This window comes from Salvia miltiorrhiza, chromosome 7 (genome assembly GCF_028751815.1).
Source record: "Salvia miltiorrhiza cultivar Shanhuang (shh) chromosome 7, IMPLAD_Smil_shh, whole genome shotgun sequence".
Taxonomy (NCBI): Eukaryota; Viridiplantae; Streptophyta; class Magnoliopsida; order Lamiales; family Lamiaceae; genus Salvia; species Salvia miltiorrhiza.
The window spans coordinates 13,891,866-13,911,786 of NC_080393.1; the positions used below are offsets into that span (position 1 = coordinate 13,891,866).

Sequence of the window (19,921 nt, forward strand, 5' to 3'; positions counted from 1 at the left end):
AAAGTGAGCCCAGCCCACACTGTATAATCTTAGTGGCTTCAGCAAGTTGGGCTCTTACATAGGTAATTACTTGGACTAATTTAATTAGGCGATTTTATTCGTCTCTCATTTTACTTTCTATAGTTTTTTAGTTACTCCTTCCTCCATCACTAAAATATCACCTCCTTTTCAGGGAGAGCTAATGCTTGTAGGGTATTTTGGTTTGCCACTGCTTCAATGGGCAATATGAATTTTAATAAAAGTTAAGTATATATATGTAAAGTTTTAAAGGTTATTTTTTTTTGCTATAATTTAAAATTATAATTACTTTCTAAATTAACTCATTTCTACAACATTTTTCGATCAAAGAGCAGTTTTTTCTTTCAAAATAAATTTCTTTTTCTTTTTTTCTTTTATTATTTTTTACTTTTCCTTTTTTTTGAAAATCGTGTAATTTGAGTAACGATAAAATATTTAATATGCATATCAAATTAAAGATCATGAGATTAGGTTTGATTTGATATATAATAGGTATAAAATAGATTTAAGATAACAAAGATATTAAAATTTAATGTTTCAAACTAAATTATTTTCTCTCTCATCTCTCTTATTTTACTTCCTTTTCTTAAATGATCTATTTCTGTTTGACTTGTTCTATTTTGTTTTCGTTGTATCCTTTACTTATTTTTTTTTCATTTAGACATATATATTTTTTTGTTTTCTTTTGTTTTTTCGGTTTTATCTTCTTATTTTTTATACATAACATGTTTAATTAAGATTATGTTATAATTAAAATTTCATAAACATAATTGTAACTTTTTTTGCTACGGTTTCATATAAATTATTAGAACTTTTTAAATTTAAGAATAAAATAAATAAGTTATGGTAATTTAAAATTGTAAAACAATTTTTTTTATATTTCCTCTCTACTCTCTGTAATACTTTTTTTCAAAAAAATCCTCTCTCCTAAATGACGTGTTTACTTTTTTTCTACTATATTAATTAATTTTTTTATGTGTATTTATTTTAATTTTTGTGTTTTTAAAGAGAAAATAAGTAGATACTCAAATACCATATTTTGAGTTTTACGTATTTTTTAAATTAAAAAATAGTGTAGACTGTAACATAGGTGAAGAAAAATATATCGGTTTGTTAAACAACTCTTTTTCTAAATAATTTTTTTGTATTAATTTTGCTATAACTCTATAGATGAATAATTAATTATATATATTAAAAATATAATTTCAAATATGACTTTTTATTTATGTTTGTGTATAAAAAGATTTATTTATTTATTATGACGTTTTATAACTACAATTATCATTACACTTTAGATAAAGTTGACACTATGTATATAAATGGCACTTTCAATGTATATAAATGACATTATTTTCATGTAAAAAATGACACTTGTTGATTTCGTAAATGATACTTTTTCATATATATAAATGATATTTTCAAAATATATAAATAACATTATTTACATATATAAATGATACTATTCTTCTATGTAAATGATATAATTACTATATGTAAATGACACTATTTATGTTAGTAAATGATACTATGCTTCGTTCATGATAAATGATACTTTCGAATGAAACAATAAATGATACTTCACAAATGTTACATTACAAATGACACTTCTGATAATAAAAAAGTATACTTTTAATGTGTGTAAATGATACTTTGTAGATGAATTTTTTTATATATAAATCAAATGATACTTTTATAAAAGAAAGCAGTACTTTAATCCATGAAAATTATACTTTTGAATGAACCGATAAATGATAATTTGCAAATAATACATTACAAATGACACTTTTAATAACATAAAATATGAGTTTTAATATGTATAAATGATACTTCAGAAATAATATTTTTTTATAAAATCAAATGATACTTTTAATAATAAACATTTTTAATATCTTCATAATATTTCTTTTTTATAAATAACACTTTTAATAATAAAAAATATATAATACTTGAAATGCATGTAGATGGTACATTCAAATGAACTACAAATGATACTTTTAACGACATACACTACAAGAAAACTGGTCGAACACCGACGGAAATCACCGACGGACTATTTTCCGTCGGTAGATACCGACGGATCCCCGACGGACCGTCATCCGGCAACATCGCCGGAGCCGGCATCTATTTCCGATGAAAATACCGACGGACTACCGACGGAATCACTACCGACGGACAATATCCGTCGGTAAATTCGGTATTTTCGATTTTAATAATTATTTTTATTTTTTACCGACGGAATACCGACGGAATCTCTACCGACGGATTAAACTCCGTCGGAAATTTGGATAATTTCGAATTTATTAATTATTTTTATTTTTACCGACGGATTACCGACGGAATTTTCCGTCGGTAATTTCAATAAATATTATTATTTGTATTTTTATTGTTTTTTTTATTTTTTTATTTATTTTTTTTATTTTAAATTATTTTTAAAATTAGTACCGACGGATAAAGTCCGTCGGTAAATTATTTTTTTATTATTTGATTTTTTTATTTTTTATTTTTTTATTATTTATTATTTAATTTTTTTAAAATTATTTTAAATTAATTTTCTATATTATTATTATTATTTTTAAATTATTGAAAATATTTTAAAATTGATAGTTATTTTTAGCAATAATATTTTCTCTTTTTAATAAACGATAATATTAATTTTTTTTATTATCTTAAATTCGATCATATATTTACCGTCATTTTTTCGCCGGCACCACAAGTCTTAGATATCATCTCGACATATTCTAAGGTTATGAATAAATGATATTGTATATTGAAATAGAGTTTAAATGAATTAATAGGTGCTAGTTATATCAATAATACGCGTGTTCTCTACTGGCGACCATTCGAAAGAAACTTCAAGGTTAAGCGTGCTTGACTCAGAGCACTAGTAAGATGGGTGACCCACTGGGAAGTTGGCCAAATCATATGCAATTAAGTTCAAAATACATTAAAAATACGAAATACTTGTAGAATACGAAGATAGGTTGATAAAAAAAAAATTAAAATTAAAATTAAAATTAAAATTAAAATTTAAAAATTAAAAATAATTTACCGACGGAAAATTCCGTCGGTAATCCGTCGGTAAACGCGCCACCTACCACGGCCAACGCCGACGCCGGAGACTTACCGACGGCGACGTCCGTCGGTAATCCGTCGGTATCCACCGACGGACAGAAAAAATCCGTCGGTAAATCATTTACCGACGAGCGTTTTCACGACGGGTGAAATCCGTCGGTAATCCGTCGGTATCTCCATTTACCGACGGAATTTTGATTCTTACCGACGGAATATTTCGTCGGTGTTCGGCCAGATTCTGGTTGTGATAAAATGCATGTAGATGGTACATTCAAATGAACGAAAAATAATACTTATAAATAATGGAATACAAATGACACTTTTAGCCACATAAAATGCATGTAGATGGTACATTCAAATGAACGAAAAATAAATATTGCACTACAAATGACACTTTTAACCACATAAAATGAACTTGATCACATCGACCCAAACTATGTAACAAACTCTCATTGCCTGATGATGTCGTTATTATGTCTCTTTGCTTTGATTTGGGTATGAAAGAAAATGATTACTGCATAATTTACTCCACCATTTTTTGTTTAAAAGCTCCATTGTGGATTTGCTTTGGTGTGCCACCTATTAGCTTATTTAAGCTTAACTAAGCTTAAGCTCTTAACAGGGCAAAACAGATTCTGTTAGGCGCAGTTAAGCTTAGAGTTAGTTAAGTAGTTAGTTAGATTAGCTACAACAGACTTTTGTATACATAGCTGTAGGCGAGCTATATAAGCTTTCTTTGTAATTTTTGTTATTGATGAGTGTAGAAATGCGGACAGAGTAACGATGTGAATGTAGGAACCGAGGCAAGAGTTGGACTCTTTCTCCGTAAGACAAAATTGTCCCGCACAGTACACACGGTTCGATGGCAAATGTCCCCAAGATACAACGGTTTGAATGAGTACGAGACCTTGTACTAGGAACTCGAACTTCCGGCGAACTACAGAATACTCGGGACTTGAGTATGAACTAGAAGACAGAATGAACGAATTAATTATCTGAATTAATTGTTGGTGTGTTTAATCTCATTCTGCAGGGCTGTATTTATAGGAGTAGGAAGGGTGCGATGAAGAGGTGTCTGCAGAGGGGTGTCTGTTCGAACCAAGCAGTGGTCCGAACCATCACACTGGTTCGGTCAAGGGGTGCGAGCCAACCACCCCACCTCCCCATCCACCCAGATTCCTTATCCGCCACGCGGTGCCACGTCACCGAGCCACATGGTCCACGTCACACGAGCCACCGTTTCAGTTGTCAAAACTAAAGGCTCCTCAAAGCTCCTCGCGAACGAGCTAAGTGCAAAGTGCGCCTACAAAGCGCCCATTGCGACAAGTGCGACGTGCACGTGCTCGGCCTCGGCCTCGGACTTCGCACCTTCCTCGTAGGAATTTGAGTTTTAGCCTTAAAAGGCTAAGTCAAAACCCACTTGGGTGCACCATATGGTCCACCATAGAGAAGCACACTTGATTGTTCCTTTATGGTGGAGAGCACTTTATAAATAGCTTTCAACTTCCTCATTTTTCCAATGTGGGATGACACTCCACATTCCATTTTCAATGGCTATCTTTGGCATTTAATTACTCATTCAATTCTTAATAGATTTGAACAAGTAAATATACCAAATTAATCTACTCAAAATGTAGATTCCAAATATGTCATTTAATCCCATTAATTACAAAGTAATTATGGACTAATTAAGTCATTTATTCCAACAATTTTATTCCACAGTTGAAATCAATATAGAAAATCACTTTTCTCTCTCAATCAATTCTCAAGCTTTTCATAGCTTAGTTTGTCTCTTAACATGGTATCAGTTTCCAATTGAAGCTAGATCTGCGATTTTCGTGATCTACTCACTGATTTCTCATTCTTCTTCTTTTTGTTCGATTGATTTCTAAACTTGATCCTGGTTATCATGTCAATTGCTTCCGCGAATTCTGCAAATTTTCTTCCGAATCTACACCCTATGATCCTCAGATTGGATCACAATAATTACTCTTACTGGCGGATGCAAGTTCTTACTACCGTGCGCGCGCACGATTTTGAAGAGTTCTTCTCCACAATGGCTGCACCTCCACCTCCATATCTCCCGTCTCAAACTGAAAATCCAATACCAAATCCAGCTTATCTTCAATAGATGCGCATAGATCAGTTTTTAATGAGCTGGATGCTATCCTCCATAAGTGAATCAATGCTCGATCATGTAGTGAGATGCACTACTTCGAGCGAAATCTGGCGCGTTTTGGATAAACTGTTTCATTCTCAATCATGAGCTCGTAAAACCAAAGTAAAATTTTGCCATTTTTATTGATTTGGATGTTTTTACCCTTAATGAGGTAGACCGGGTAGGATCAGGCACGCGGGTCGCGTGCCGGATCGGGTTAGACACTTATGGCACTGCCAAGATTTTACTTTGATTTTATTTTGGATTTCTGTTGGCACTTATGGCACTAATAGTGCCATAATTGCCAACGGGAATCCAAAATAAAATCAAGTAAAATTATCATTTTGGCACTTATGGCACTATTAGTGCCATAAGTGCCATAAGTGCAATAGAAACAACAACAATAGAATCAAGAAATCATAAATGGATCGTCTAAACCCTAAATTGAACATCTAAATCCTAAATAGAACACTTAAACCTCACGGGGAAGTGTTTAAAATGGTCATTTTGGCACTTATGGCACTAATAGTGCCATAAGTGCCAACGGAAATCCAAAATAAAACTAAGTAATAAAATGATGTGTATGGCACTTATGGCACGCGAGTGTGCAACTCACCCATAAGCTTCCAGCGGCCGCGCAATCACCCCAGCGGCCGAGTAAAAAGGGTAAATTAGGCATACCACCTAATTAATGACCATATTTTGATGTTTTAATATTAGGGGCCAAAAATTGATTTTCAATCTTCATTATGGCCACTTGACTACATTCTTTCTCTCTATATATATAGGGAAGGGCTAAAATAAGAGCATTTTTTAAGATATAAAATATGAATCATTTTCAGCCCTTAGATTATCAAGATCTACAGTTGATTCGTAATCCTATTGGATGGATTTATGGTCCTGAGTTCGAATCCCAAAGGTAGCAAAAAATTATTTTTCACAATTCATACCTTTTTACAACGAATTCATACGTGTTCTACATAAAATTCATACATTAAAAATTGCTCTTATTTCTTATTTTAAGATGTGCTCTCACGGTAGCCCACCCCTATGTATATATATATATATATATATATATATATATATATATTATTGAAATTTCAACAAATTCTCATTTTGCATATGAACTTTAAAATCTTTATTAAAATTACTCAACTATTAATTTCTTCTCATTTTGCATATTTGTCCATTTTTCATCATCATGACATGACAAAAATATACTCACTTGGTATGAATATGCTTGCGTACCATAAATATGACCGTGTTGAAAAATAGAACTGACATTGTAATGTATAGTTGGATGAAAACGACGTCATTTTAGGCTCAAAGTTTGGCCGGTAAATGGAAAAATATGCAAAATGAGAAGAAATTAATAGTTGAGTAATTTTAATAAAAAATTTAAAGTTCGTATGCAAAATGAGAATTTGTTGAAAGTTCAGTAATTTATATGCAATTAACCCTATTTTAAAATGAATGTTGCTTATAAGATAATAAGAAAATAAACAATAGGGCCGAATGGCCCTATTCAACATACAACATCAAATTTTGTCCACCATTTGAAAAAAGATAAATTTTAGCCATTTTTTGTATGTCATGACTATTCTATCCTTCTTTCTCTCTCTCTCATCTCTCTTTCTCATCTCCCCCTCTCTCTCTACTCTCTCTTTCTCATCTCCCTCTCTCTCTCTCCTCTCTCTTTCTCATCTCCCTCTCTCTCTCTCTCTCTCTCCAGCGGCTGCGCAGCAGCGGCGCCGAGCAGAAGTCACCGTAGCTCTTTCTTTTTCCAGTGGCTGCGCAGCAGCGACGCCGAGCACGTAGATCTCGCGGCTTGGGCAGAAGTCGTCGGAGCGGAGGATGAGGCGGCGGCGGTGGAGGAGATCTGGTCCTCTGAAATCGGCGGCGTGGATGAGGCACTGGTCAGGTGGTGGCCATTTCCCTCTTCCTACCCTTCGTCCTCGGTCAAAACGCGGCGGCGGAGGATCCGGGCTCCAGATCGTCATCGCGACGAACGTTACACTGCCTCCTTCGACTTCAGATCATCGTTGCGCCGCCTTCTCCATCGGCAGATCTGATCTACGCTGCAACAGTAGCCGTATCTTCCTTCGATTTCAGCCATCGGCAGATCTGATGTGATTTGTATTTGTGCTGCACGTATGACACTTATGGCACTATTAGTGTCATAAGTGCCAAAAAGACCATTTTAAACACTTCCCCCTAGGGTTTAGATATTTCATTTAGGGTTTAGATTATCCATTTGGGGTTTAGATGTTCCATTTATGGTTTAGATTATCCATTTAGGATTTAGATGTTCCATTTATGATTTAGATTATCCATTTATGGTTTAAATGATGTTGTTATTTCTGTATTTGTACTGCACGTATGGCACTATAAGGCACTATTAGTGCCATAAGTGCCCAAATGACCATTTTACTTAATTTTATTTTGAATTTCTGTTAGCACTTAGTGCCACAAGTAGGGGTGTAAAATCGGATACCCGCGGGATGAAAACTGCCGAAAACCGCACCCTCACCCGACCTTCTTCCCCGATGCGGGTATGAGGGTACCCTCACAGTCCCGCAATTTTTTTTTTAAATTGTAATTTTGCAGGTTTTTCGTCCCGCTTGAGGGTTTTTCGTCCCGCGAGAGAGTATTTTGTCCCGCATTTCACAAAAAAATTGAAAATATCATTTCTATTTCATCGATTATCCATAAAACCTGTGACGAATAAAATTCCTAATATTATTAAATAAAATTATTTTATTTTTAAATTTTGGTTAATTGGTTTAATTCCTAATATTATTAAATAAAATTGGTTTAATTCCTAATATTTATTGGTTTAATTCCTAATATTATTAAATAAAATTCCTAATATTATTGGTTTAATTCCTAATATTTATTGGTTTAATTCCTAATTGGTTTAATTCTTAATATTATTAAATAAAATTCCTAATATTTATTGGTTTAATTCATAATATTATTGGTTTAATTCCTAATATTTATTGGTTTAATTCCTAATAAAATTGGTTTAATTCCTAATATTTAATTTTGGTTAATTGGTTTAATTCCTAATATTATTAAATAAAATTATTTAATTTTATTTTTTAAATATTTATTGCGGGTACCCGCGGGTACTCTCTACCCGCGATTTTTGAGAATTTGATACCCTCACCCGACCCTCATCTTCAAATTTGCGGGTATCGGGTACCCGATACCCGCGCGGGTATCGGGACGGGTATACCCGATACCCACAACCCGAATTTACAGCCCTAGCCACAAGTGCCAAAAAAAGACCATTTTACTTTGTTTTATTTTGAATTTTCGTTAGCACTTATGGCACTAATAGTGCCATAAGTGCCTAACCCAGCCCGACACGCGACCCGCGATCCTACCTGGTCCACCTCGTTAAGGGTAAAAACGTCCGAATTTGTAAAATATGGCCAGAATTTAAGATTTTTGAAAAAGTGGCTATAAATTGATTTCCATGATTCATTTTGCCTGTCTCAAAATTTCTCATGAGAAAATATGCTGAAATAGATGAACTAATTTTTTGGAAATGCCATAAGTTTTTAGGACTTATTTTTACAACCTATAATTTTTTTTATGAGCTTATTTTGTCAAATAATTTGAAAGAAATTATAAATTTTTAAACAATTTATAAGCTGATTCATTCACTTTTTTACTAGATATGGAGGAAGTTGTGTGTTGTGTGTTTGTCAAGCGGTAAGAGGTTAATGTCTTAGGTCAAAGGTCTTGGGTTCGAGTCCCCTGTGGCGTGATCTTTTAATTTTTTTATTTAATATATATATATATATATAGGGAGAGGTTCAAGAAAGAACCATAAATAAAAAAAGACCGGAGAACCATTTTCAGCCATTCGATCATCAAGATCTACGGTGGATGCATCATCTTGTTGGATGAATGCAGATCCTGGGTTCGAATCCTGAAGGGAGCATTTTTTTTAATTTTTTTAGTGCATTAATTTTAACAGCGAATGCATTAATTTTTACAGTGGATGTATTAGATTTGATGGTTATCCCGTTCTCACAAATAATGTAGTTCTCTCTAGAACCACACCCTATATATATATATATATATATATAGGGTTGAGTTCAACAAAGAATTATCTTTTTATTCATCATGAACAAATCTATATATTTTACGAACAGATCAACATAACTAATGAACAGACGTATTTAGTAAAAATATAGAAAAACTCGCCACCAGCAGGATTCGAACCCGGGGCAAATTGTTGTTCATGCGGTACATTGATCTGTTCATTAAAATTATAGATCTGTTCATTTTTATTTTACGAATTCTCTATTCTCCACAATATTTAGCTTCTCTGTTGAACCCTTCTCTATATATATATATATATATATATATAGGGGAGGGCTACGGTAAAAACACTTCTTAAAATATAAATATAAACGTTTTTTAATGTACGAATTTTATCCAATAGAGTTACGAATTCATCAAACATGGTTACGAATTGTGAAAAATAATTTTTTGCTGCTTTTGTGATTCGAATTCAGGACCATGAATTCATCCAACAAGGTTATGAATCAACCGTAGATCTTGATGATCTAAGAGCTAAAAATTATTTATATTTTATATACTTAAGAGTGTTTTTATTCTAGCTCTCCCATATATATATATATATATATATAAAGATATAGAGGGAGTACGTGATTGGATTAGAATGAAAGTTGATTACGTGTAAAAAAGATAAAATAATTGAATATTAAAAAATTGAATTGGATGATTAAAATTTAGAACAGAGAATCTGGTCCTACCCGTATCAAATGAGTGCGCACGAAACTAGAAGCTTCGGGTAATCTCGAAGCAAAACAAGCAGCTGATTGGAGTACCGGTTTTACGCACCTAGCTTCCACGACTCATATTTCTATTTAAGAATCCACTTACCAAAAGCCTCTCCACTTAATCCAAACTCAATTTCTTAGCTATAAATTTAGCTTCAATAAAAAAATTAACCCATGGAGAAATCTGTAATGGTGGTGGGGATAGATGACAGCGATCACAGCTTCTACGCTTTGGAGTGGACTCTGCAACACTTCTTCTCCGCTTCGCCGGAGAATTCTCCGTTCAAGATCGTCGTCGTCCACGCCAAGCCGTCGGCTCTCGCCACTGTCGGCCTCGCGGGCCCCGGTACGGCCGCCCTTTTCCGGTTACCCAATGATATTAGGATGTTTAATGGCAAAGTGTTTTTTTTTTTTTTTCATGATTTTTGATTTTCTGTTGATAATATTAATTTAGTAGGTGCTGCTGATGTGCTGCCGTATGTGGATATGGATTTGAAGAAGATTGCTGCTAGGGTTATTGAGAAGGCCAAGGAAATTTGTGCTGCAAAATCGGTTAGCTTTGCATTTTTGCAGTTTGATATTGCTGAAATTTATTGGTAAATTAATACTCCGTCTCACATAAAATGTTTTCTTTTTTCTTTTTTTAGTATGGGTATTAAACTACATGCGATTTGGATATAAAGTGATTTTTTAAAATAAAATTAAAACTATATAAAATATTTTTTTTGGGATATTTATCTCAAATTAAGTAAGAGAAATATAAATAACAGAATAACTTTTTTATAAAATGTTACATAATTTATAAGTTATATTGAGAGTGTTGTTATGCGTTTGGATGTTTCAAAATAAAATAAGCCTTTTCAAATTGAAAAGTATTTTATTCACATGACCATTTTGAAGGAGGAAACACAATATTTTAAATGAGACAAAAGAATAATATTTTATTAATACGGGAGGTGATATTTTTGTACGAAACAATATATTCACATGACCATTTTGAAGGAGGAAACACAATATTTGGCCACTAATTGAAAAGACACAAAATTTGACAATATTTTACGTTTTAGAACCGTTTTGCCTCTAATTAGGGCTGATTAGATTCGGGTCGGATTTGAGTTTTCGTGCAAATTATGCACACATGACAGTGTTGCACGAATGATACTTATGGCCATATCAGTGTTATTAGTGTCATTAGTGTCATACACTCAGTGTTGCACGAATGATACTTATGGCCATATCAGTGTTATTAGTGTCATTAGTGTCATACACTCAGTGTTGCACGAATGATACTTATGGCCATATCAGTGTTATTAGTGTCATACGAATGATACTTATGGTCATATTAGTGTCATTAATGTCATATACGATCATTTTGAATACTTCCCCATCGGGTTTAGATTATCTATTTAGGGCCAGTTTGATAGCTAGTTGAGATAAAGAGTGATAAATAAAACTTAGTTAAAATAATATGGATTGAGTGAGATTAGTAATGTATTTTAGTGTTTGATAGATCAAGATTAAAATCTAGATAACATGAATTAGTTGTTTGATAGATCAAGATTAAAATTTAGATTAAATAATGAAAGGTAAAAAATTACTATTTTATCCTTATATTACATTAATTGTTAAATTTAAATTAAAAAAAAAAACAAAAAAGGAAAAAATATATTAGAATTCGTCAAGTCCAATCCCCTTCTTCGCCCGACCCACCTGCGCGCCGCCCTGCCGCCCCCCTGCCTCCAGCATCCCCCGGCGCCGGCGTCCCTCCCCAACCACAACGCCGACGTCTCGGGTGGGTGCGTGTTTCACCGCCTCTCCTCCTCCTAGGAAACTCCGGACTTAGCGGCAGCAGTGACGGCTTTTGGCCACGGGGAGCTGAGCGGGCCATTTCATGTAAGTTCTACCCTGTTAGAAAATCACAGCAACAATGGTAATGGGTTCGAAAATTCCACCATGCGCGAGAGAGAATCACAGCAACAAATCTATAAAATAAACGGGGCCTAATGAATAAACAACCACAATCAAAACAGAACTCCACGGCCTAAAACAATGAAGACTGAAAAAAGTAAAAATAGAATAAAAATTGAGCAACACAGAAAAACATCAAATCTGAAAAAATTGGGCCGACAGCTATGGAAAGGCTTTGTTCCCCCAATGGTGAAGAACACAATTTCAATTTCAGAGCGGGAGTCAATTCCATAAGCCTCTGATTTTGATTCAGTTTCAGGGATAAAAGTGTAAAGTATCAATTTAATCTCAATTCACTGTGCATTCAATATAAATGAACTGGGGGTGAGCATTGGTTTACTTTTCTCAGACGCACAGTAAATTTGCTGCGGGCTTCTGTTTATTTGCGGGCCTGCACTATTAATTAATATGTCTATCAAATGGAGTTTTAAGGTGAGAAATACAATTTATCTAATGTAATAGACCCTATCAAACAGACCCTTAGGATTTAGATTATCATTTAGCTAGGGTATAGATTCTCATTTAGGGTTTAGATTCTCTATTTAGTGTGCTGCACAAATAGTACTTATGGCCATATTAGTGTCATTAGTGTCATATACTCTCTTATGTAGTGTTGCATGAATGGTACTTATGACCATATTAGTGTCATTAGTACCATATACTTAGATTTTTTTTTCCGGTTGAGACATATGACACTGATAGTCCCATATGTGCCTAACATGTGCGAAAACCCGAATTCGACCTAAATTTGGTCCGCTGTAATTAAGGACAAAATAGTCTTCACACGTGATAAATAGCTAAATTTTGTGTTTTTTCAATTAGTGGCCAAATATTGTGTTTCCTTCTTTAAAATAATTATTTCAAAAGCGCTCTCTTTTTCGATGGGGTCAAAACCAACCCACATTCACTTAAATAGATATCGAGCAAAACTCATCAATAACGTTAGGTAGTTAGGAAAGTTATTTTAAGTGTGAATGTTATTTGTAAAAAATGATTTCATAGACTGATTTCTTATTTTGTGTTTGAAATTATCAAAAAAGATTGTTAGTATTCTAAATTTGTATTTATTAATTAAATATAATTAATTAATAGATATAATAATGAAATTATAATTAATATTCATATCTAGTAACACAATAATATACATTATTAAGATATGTACCACATGGAGTATCATATTTCTAAAATTGAACTAAGATATCCTTAATAATAATAATAATAATAATAATAATAATAATAATAATAAGGAAATATAGTAAAAAATGTTTATTACAAAAGGAAAATAGTGATAAGATACCACAATAATTTAATAAGGTAAAATAATTGGAGGAATAATAAAGAAATTCCCTTGATTACAATAAAATAATACTATTAGTCATCAACTCAAAATTTTCATATCATATTTTGCACAAAATACCCTCAAAATAGCCTTAATTCGGCATAAAATGGGTGAACAGTGCATATAACCAATCTTACGAAACCGTGAGCATGCATGAAATTATTTTGATCCAACCTCTATTCTACCATATTCCATGATTAGAATAATTATATAATTTAAATATAATTTATTATATAATAGGATTTTAGCCTATTCGACTATCCACATAACACATATATTAAAATAATAATTAAAGTATTAAGTAAAGAGAAAAATTTACAAAGAGCAAATTTCTATAATAAATCTTCGCACCACTTTTACAAAGGTTTATAACAAAAGGAAAGAAAGAAGAAAGATAGCAACGAGAAAGAAGGGATGTCCATTCCCTACAACCCTACACTTATTTATAGCACCAAATTGGTTTAATTATACAACAATAGTCAAAAAGAAAATTATGTACATTCTTTAAAACAAAACAAAATTCAAAAAACATCACTATGTTTATCTTGATTTACTATGAGCTAATAATACTTATTATTTAAAATTGGGATTATAGCAAAAAAATACACGAACTTTGATAAAAGTTGCAATTTTCACCTGAACTTTCAAATTAGCCAAAATATACCTGAACTTATATTTTTTGTTGTAAATTTCACCTCGACGGAGTTCAATCATTGCAAGTTCAGGTGAAATTTACAACAAAAAATATAAGTTCAGGTATATTTTGGCCAATTTGAAAGTTCAGGTGAAAATTGCAACTTTTATCAAAGTTCGTGTATTTTTTGGCTATAATCCCTTTAAAATTTGTGTAAGCATTTTGCTTATTGGATTTTTAAAAGCCAATGATGTTGCCTTTATTCAATATTATTCCCAAAGTGATACTCTCCGGCTATTTTTTCCTTCATCATTCCTTCATTTGGTGTATCGCAACTTTTGGTTTGAAAAACAGAAACATTATCTTCTTTGAAATTTTCAATGAAGATGTTTTTGATTGCTCCGAAAACATGATTCATTAGGATCCTAAACTTTTTGAAAATTATTTTGACTAGTAGTAGCCATGGAAGTATTTGATTTTTCAAATTTTTGAGATATTGTCTCATGAACTTCAAACCTTCAAACCTTGACAATAAATGCTTCTTCATTACTTCAACATAAGTCTATTTTTTTTTTCTTTTGATAGTCCCTGATTGCATTTTCAGCCTTCTTGAGATGTACTCAAATTATTATGTCCCTAATCTTAATTGAACTGGTTTCTCATATTGTGATTTTTTTTCTTTCATTTTGCACATGGTGTCTAAGCTATGGCCTTTTTGTTTCTGGATTTTCTCTTATCATTTTATCCCAAAATTTTGAATGAAAGATTCTTTTGATATAGGGGACCTTTTATTCAGTATAACCAAAATTAGGTGTCCATTTACATATACAATGGAATTGAGAATTCAGTAAAAAAATATAAAGAAGATATTCTTTCTATGTAAAAATCTTTTTCTTCATTTTTTAAAATATTTGGTGAAATCTTCACCCATTTTTCAAAATTTCTTTTAAACTCTTGGTAAAATATTTATAAAAGTACCAACATATTGACACCATTTGATAAATCATATTAGAATATCATGTTTATAAACTTCAGAACAAAATTTTATAAACTAAGAATGCTTTCTTTTGTTGTTCTCATATAAAAGAATTTTATCAAAAGTAGCAATATAGTATTGGAAAATCTCAAAAGAGGAGAATGTTCATCTTCTTCAAACCAAAGGATGCGATACACCAAATGAAGGAATGATACAGGAAAACATAGCAGAAGAATATCAGTTTGAGAATAATGTTGAATAAAGGCAACATCATTGCCTTTTGAAAATCCAATAAGTAAAATGCTTACACAAATTTTAAAAATGAGTATTATTAGTTGATAGCAAATCAAGATAAGTACAATGATGTTTTTTGAATTTTATTTGTTCTAAAGAACGTACATAATTTTCTTTTTGACTCTTGTGGTATAATTGAACCAAATTGGTGCTATAAATAGGTGTAGTGTCGGAGGGAATGGACATCCCTTCTTTCCCGTTTCTTATTTCCTTGTAATAAACCATTGTAAAAGTGGTGCGAAGATTTGCTATAGAAGTTCGCTCTTTATAAATTTTTCTCCTTGCTTAATACTTTAATTATTATTTTAATTTATGTATTATATGGATAGTCTTATGGGCTAAAATTCTATTATGTGATAAATTATGCTCTCTCTGTCCCATTGATCTTGGTTTTTTTTTTCTTTTTGGGTTGTCCCATTGATCTTGTCATGGTTCTATATTTGGTAATGATTTTACATTACAAATAATATGGTCTCACATTTCTACTCACTTTCACTACACTAGTTATATTCTTCTTAATAGACATATCCAAAAGAAATAGAACAAGCCTAATGGAATTGAGGGAGTATTTGAACTATATAATTATTTTGTGATTAATTATATGGATAGTCTTATTTCAGGCATGCTCAAGGTTTGGTTTCGTAAGATTGGTTATTCGCATATGCCGAATTAAGGCTACTTTGAGGGTATTTTGTGCAAAATATGATCTCGAAAGTTTGAGTGAATGACTGATATTATTTTGTTGTAATTAATGGAATAGCAATATAATAATAATAATAATAATAATAATAATAATAATAATGATAATAGTTTTTCATTTTATGCCGAATCACGAATTCCGCCTGGTCTATGTGGGATCTGGTTTGCGATTTGAGATTTCCTGAAGATTTTTGCATGTTTGTGAGATGCCCGGTGGTGGGATCTGGTTTGCGATTTGAGAAGGGGGCGCCGGCGACGGCGATGAATTCCGTTGGGTCTCTGTGGGATCTGGTTTGTGATTTGAGATTTCTTGAAGATTTTTGCTAGATTTGAGATGCCCGGTGGTGGGATCTGGTTTGTGATTTGATTGAGGGGCGAGGGGGGTGCCATCGGCGGCCAAAACAGAACGTGGGATCTGATTTCTTAATTAATTCTTTAATTTTGGTGGACCACACTTAATCAAAACATAACAATCTCTTTCTTAATCTCCGTGCCCAAAAGAACGTGACCGCTTTTAACGGGAAGGATAGAGTATAAGTAATTAATGGGGAAGTGTGAGATAATTGGCACGCCCTAACGAATTTTGTTTATGAAAAATCGTTAAATTAAAATGGTAGGAGTTTGCAAGTGGAGAAAATGATTATGAATCTCGATAGGCCGAATTGGGTAGGATTTTATTTTCCCACATCCACATGTGGCAATTCTGTTTAGATGTAATTAAAATGATCATGTTTGTATGTACGTAGGTGAATGATGTGATATATGAGGTTGCGGAGGGCGATGCTAGGAACGCCCTGTGCGATGCCGTCGAAAACCACCATGCCTCTGTCCTAGTCGTCGGTAGTCATGGTTATGGAGCTATAAAGAGGTAAACGCCTTCCTCCTCGTCGTCATCACGTTAATTTGTTGAAAAATAAAACAATTGAAAGTTTCTATATTTGAACGTGAAAGTTTTTAGATTATGTGCAAAATTATAATTAAACAAAAGATAAAATAGTTATTTATTTAATTAATCTATTGGTATAAGTAAAGACGGTAAAATGAGAAGCGTTGGTTTTGCAGAGCTGTTTTGGGCAGTGTAAGTGACTACTGCGCTCACCATGCTCACTGCTCAGTGATGATAGTCAAGAAGCCCAAGATCAAACACTAGGCTTCTCAAATTAATTTTGATGCCTCTATCTCTCACTACTGCTTTTGAATATATACAATAATTGATTGTATTTGCAATGTAGCCATTTACTTTTTTTCTTCTCATACTGATATCAAAGGTTATATATATTTACAATTGTGTAGATAACTCAACTCTTGCATCGTGCGAGCTGTATTATTAGATCTCTTTATAAAGTTGTTGGGGAAAACATGGGCAAGGAGCTATCTCGTGATATATTATGGTTTGAATTATGTCAATATTTTACCCTTAAATGTGCTTCGTGTATCTTAGACTTTCCTTATAAAAGGAGACCCTTAATTTCATCTTCATTAGTTTATATAAAGTGATAATATTACAACTTTATAAATATTTTTTATTGATATTTATATGTTCATTGTAATATTTTTTATAATATATAGTCAGGAAATATTATATGAAAAAGATTGACAGAATATTTGAGAAGTTAAAATATCATCTACATGTTTGGTTTGATTATTTAGAATATTATTTTAGATATAATTTTTTTTTAAATTGTTATTATTTTAGATATACATAATATTAAAGTTAAATTGTATAATTTCTAATTTTATACTTTGAAATTCAATTATCAAACTTTTATTATTTTACTACATTCGTCCACGAAAAAGAGTTCTACTTATTCCTTTTTTTGTGTCCACGAAAAAAATAGTCTCATTCAACTTTTTGAACCATCACAACATACTTTTTCTCCTATATTTAATTATAAATTATACTTTTATTCTATTTTTAAACTAATAATGTACTTTTATTCTACTTTTTTGTACTAACATTACCCATACAAATTGTACATTTATTCTACTTACAACAACTTTAACAACTTTATTAAAATCTGTGTACATCCTTAAACGAGACTCTATTTCGTGGGCGTAGGGAATATTAATTACTGTTAATATTTATTTTAAAGTTTCGACTTTTTATTAGAACGGAAAGTTAAGTTACTGTAATAATTCGTATTTGACTATTTAAATATTTTACAAAGAGGTGGTCTTGGGTACACCTGGGTGTACCGTACAACCGAGTTATACCTTTACTTAAATTTTGACCTGCATTCTGATTTGAACTCATATACTGATCCAATCCATATAAATAACACTATTTTGGGTACGGGTCAACCCGATTGTACGGTACACCATGTGTACCCAAGATTTTGTGTTTTACAAATTTGTCAATGAGATTTAGCTCAATGGTAAAATTAAGGCACCACGAGATTTTCCTTTGCAAGAGGTCTTGAGTTACAATTGCTCACAAACACAATGTCACGAAAAGTACTTTATACATGCTACTGATCAAATTCGTAGCCTTAGATAATGTGTTGAATTATATGCAATGTATAATTCCACTTGTATAACATAAAATTGCACAATCCAAACAATCGTTCATAAACACAATGTATGACCTGGTTGATGAGGACAATATTATGCACATTTTTTGGGTCAAGTTTAACGAATAAAATATATGAATGAGGGCAAAGAGTCAAACTTGATGAAGGGAAAGTATCAAAGAAGAAAGACAAGACACTTGTGTCCAGTGGCGGATCCAGAATTTTTGAATTGGGGGTACAAAAAAATAATACTCCATCATAAATATAAATATAAAAGATACTTTAACACTAAAAATAGTACATTCCAAAACATTACTCAAAAATGTAAAAATAAAGAAATTATATAATTATCTAATTTATCATTTGGACTCTCGCAAATGATAATTTCTATATTTTTAATTTAGTTAGTAGTATTTTTCTTTTATTAATTAACCATTCCTATTTCTACACCATCTGATTCAGCCGTCATTTTAAAGTGAATTGAGGCCCACTATAGTCCAAGTAAAATTAAAGAAATTTGTTGTGCAAGTTCTTTAGTTACATGCATACTATTACTAAAAAATTGGGGGTACAGCCGTACCCCACCGCCCCACTTTGCATCCGTCCCTGTTTGTGTCAACTTTGGGAGCCAGCTCTGGTCAAAGTCAGCTGGTCAATTGAGGCTTGGGCCCAATTGACCAATGAATGAGCTCTTAAAATTAGGGTTTATTTGTAAATTATAAATAACATCTTCACTTGTAAATTAGGGGACTCTCTCTTTTCAGTAGCAGAAAACTTGTAAATTTATTTGATGAGGAGTGATATGTGCAAAGTAGAGAAGGGGTGCAAATCAGAGGAATCATCTTCATCAGAGGAATCATACTGGTCAGAAGAATCATTCTTGCTAGAGGGATTTCATATGTCAGAGACAACTCATCCACCAGAGGAATGGCTCTTGCCAGAGGAATCGTGTTCGTCAGAGAAGTCGCCCTCGCCAGAGGAGCCACCTTCGCCAGAGAGGCCGCCTTCGCCAGAGGAGTCACTCTTCGCCAGAGGAGTCATTCTTCGCCAGAGGAGTCACTCTTCGCCAGAGGAGTCATCTTTCGCCAGAGAAGTCATCTTTCGCCAGAGAAGTCATCATCACTAGAGAAGTCACCCCCGCCAGAGAAATGCTAGAAGGCGCGGGAAGAGCTCCCGCGTAAAGACGAAGTTACTGTTATACCCTCCGACCACGCAAGGAGCATGCGTGGATAATGATTTTACCTTTTTACCCTCAATTGTAATCTATAAATAGACCTCAGCTCATGTATTACCGGCACGTTATCTCATATTTTCGAATACAACAGTTATTTTCTCCTTCGTGCAAAGTTTCCGATCACTTTACTCCACTCGTTCCGATCATCTCCACTAGGTATAGTCCATACTTTACATCTTATAGTTTAGGTGTTGGTTCC

At 32.8% G+C, this 19,921-nt stretch overlaps 1 protein-coding gene across 2 annotated transcripts; it reads left to right on the plus strand.

Moving 5' to 3' along the window:
* The first annotated feature begins 10,004 nt into the window (after positions 1-10,004).
* Positions 10,005-17,275, plus strand: LOC130995348 (universal stress protein PHOS34-like). Of its 2 annotated transcripts, none has more exons than XM_057920601.1 (4): positions 10,005-10,414; positions 10,523-10,620; positions 16,725-16,846; positions 17,041-17,275. In XM_057920601.1, the coding sequence occupies exons 1-4, from the start codon at positions 10,243-10,245 to the stop codon at positions 17,126-17,128; spliced, it is 480 nt and encodes a 159-aa protein (XP_057776584.1). In that variant the 5' UTR covers positions 10,005-10,242; the 3' UTR covers positions 17,129-17,275. The 2 variants fall into 2 exon arrangements, with proteins under 2 accessions (XP_057776584.1, XP_057776585.1); XM_057920602.1 differs by having other exon boundaries at positions 10,526-10,620.
* Positions 17,276-19,921: the final 2,646 nt, after the last annotated feature.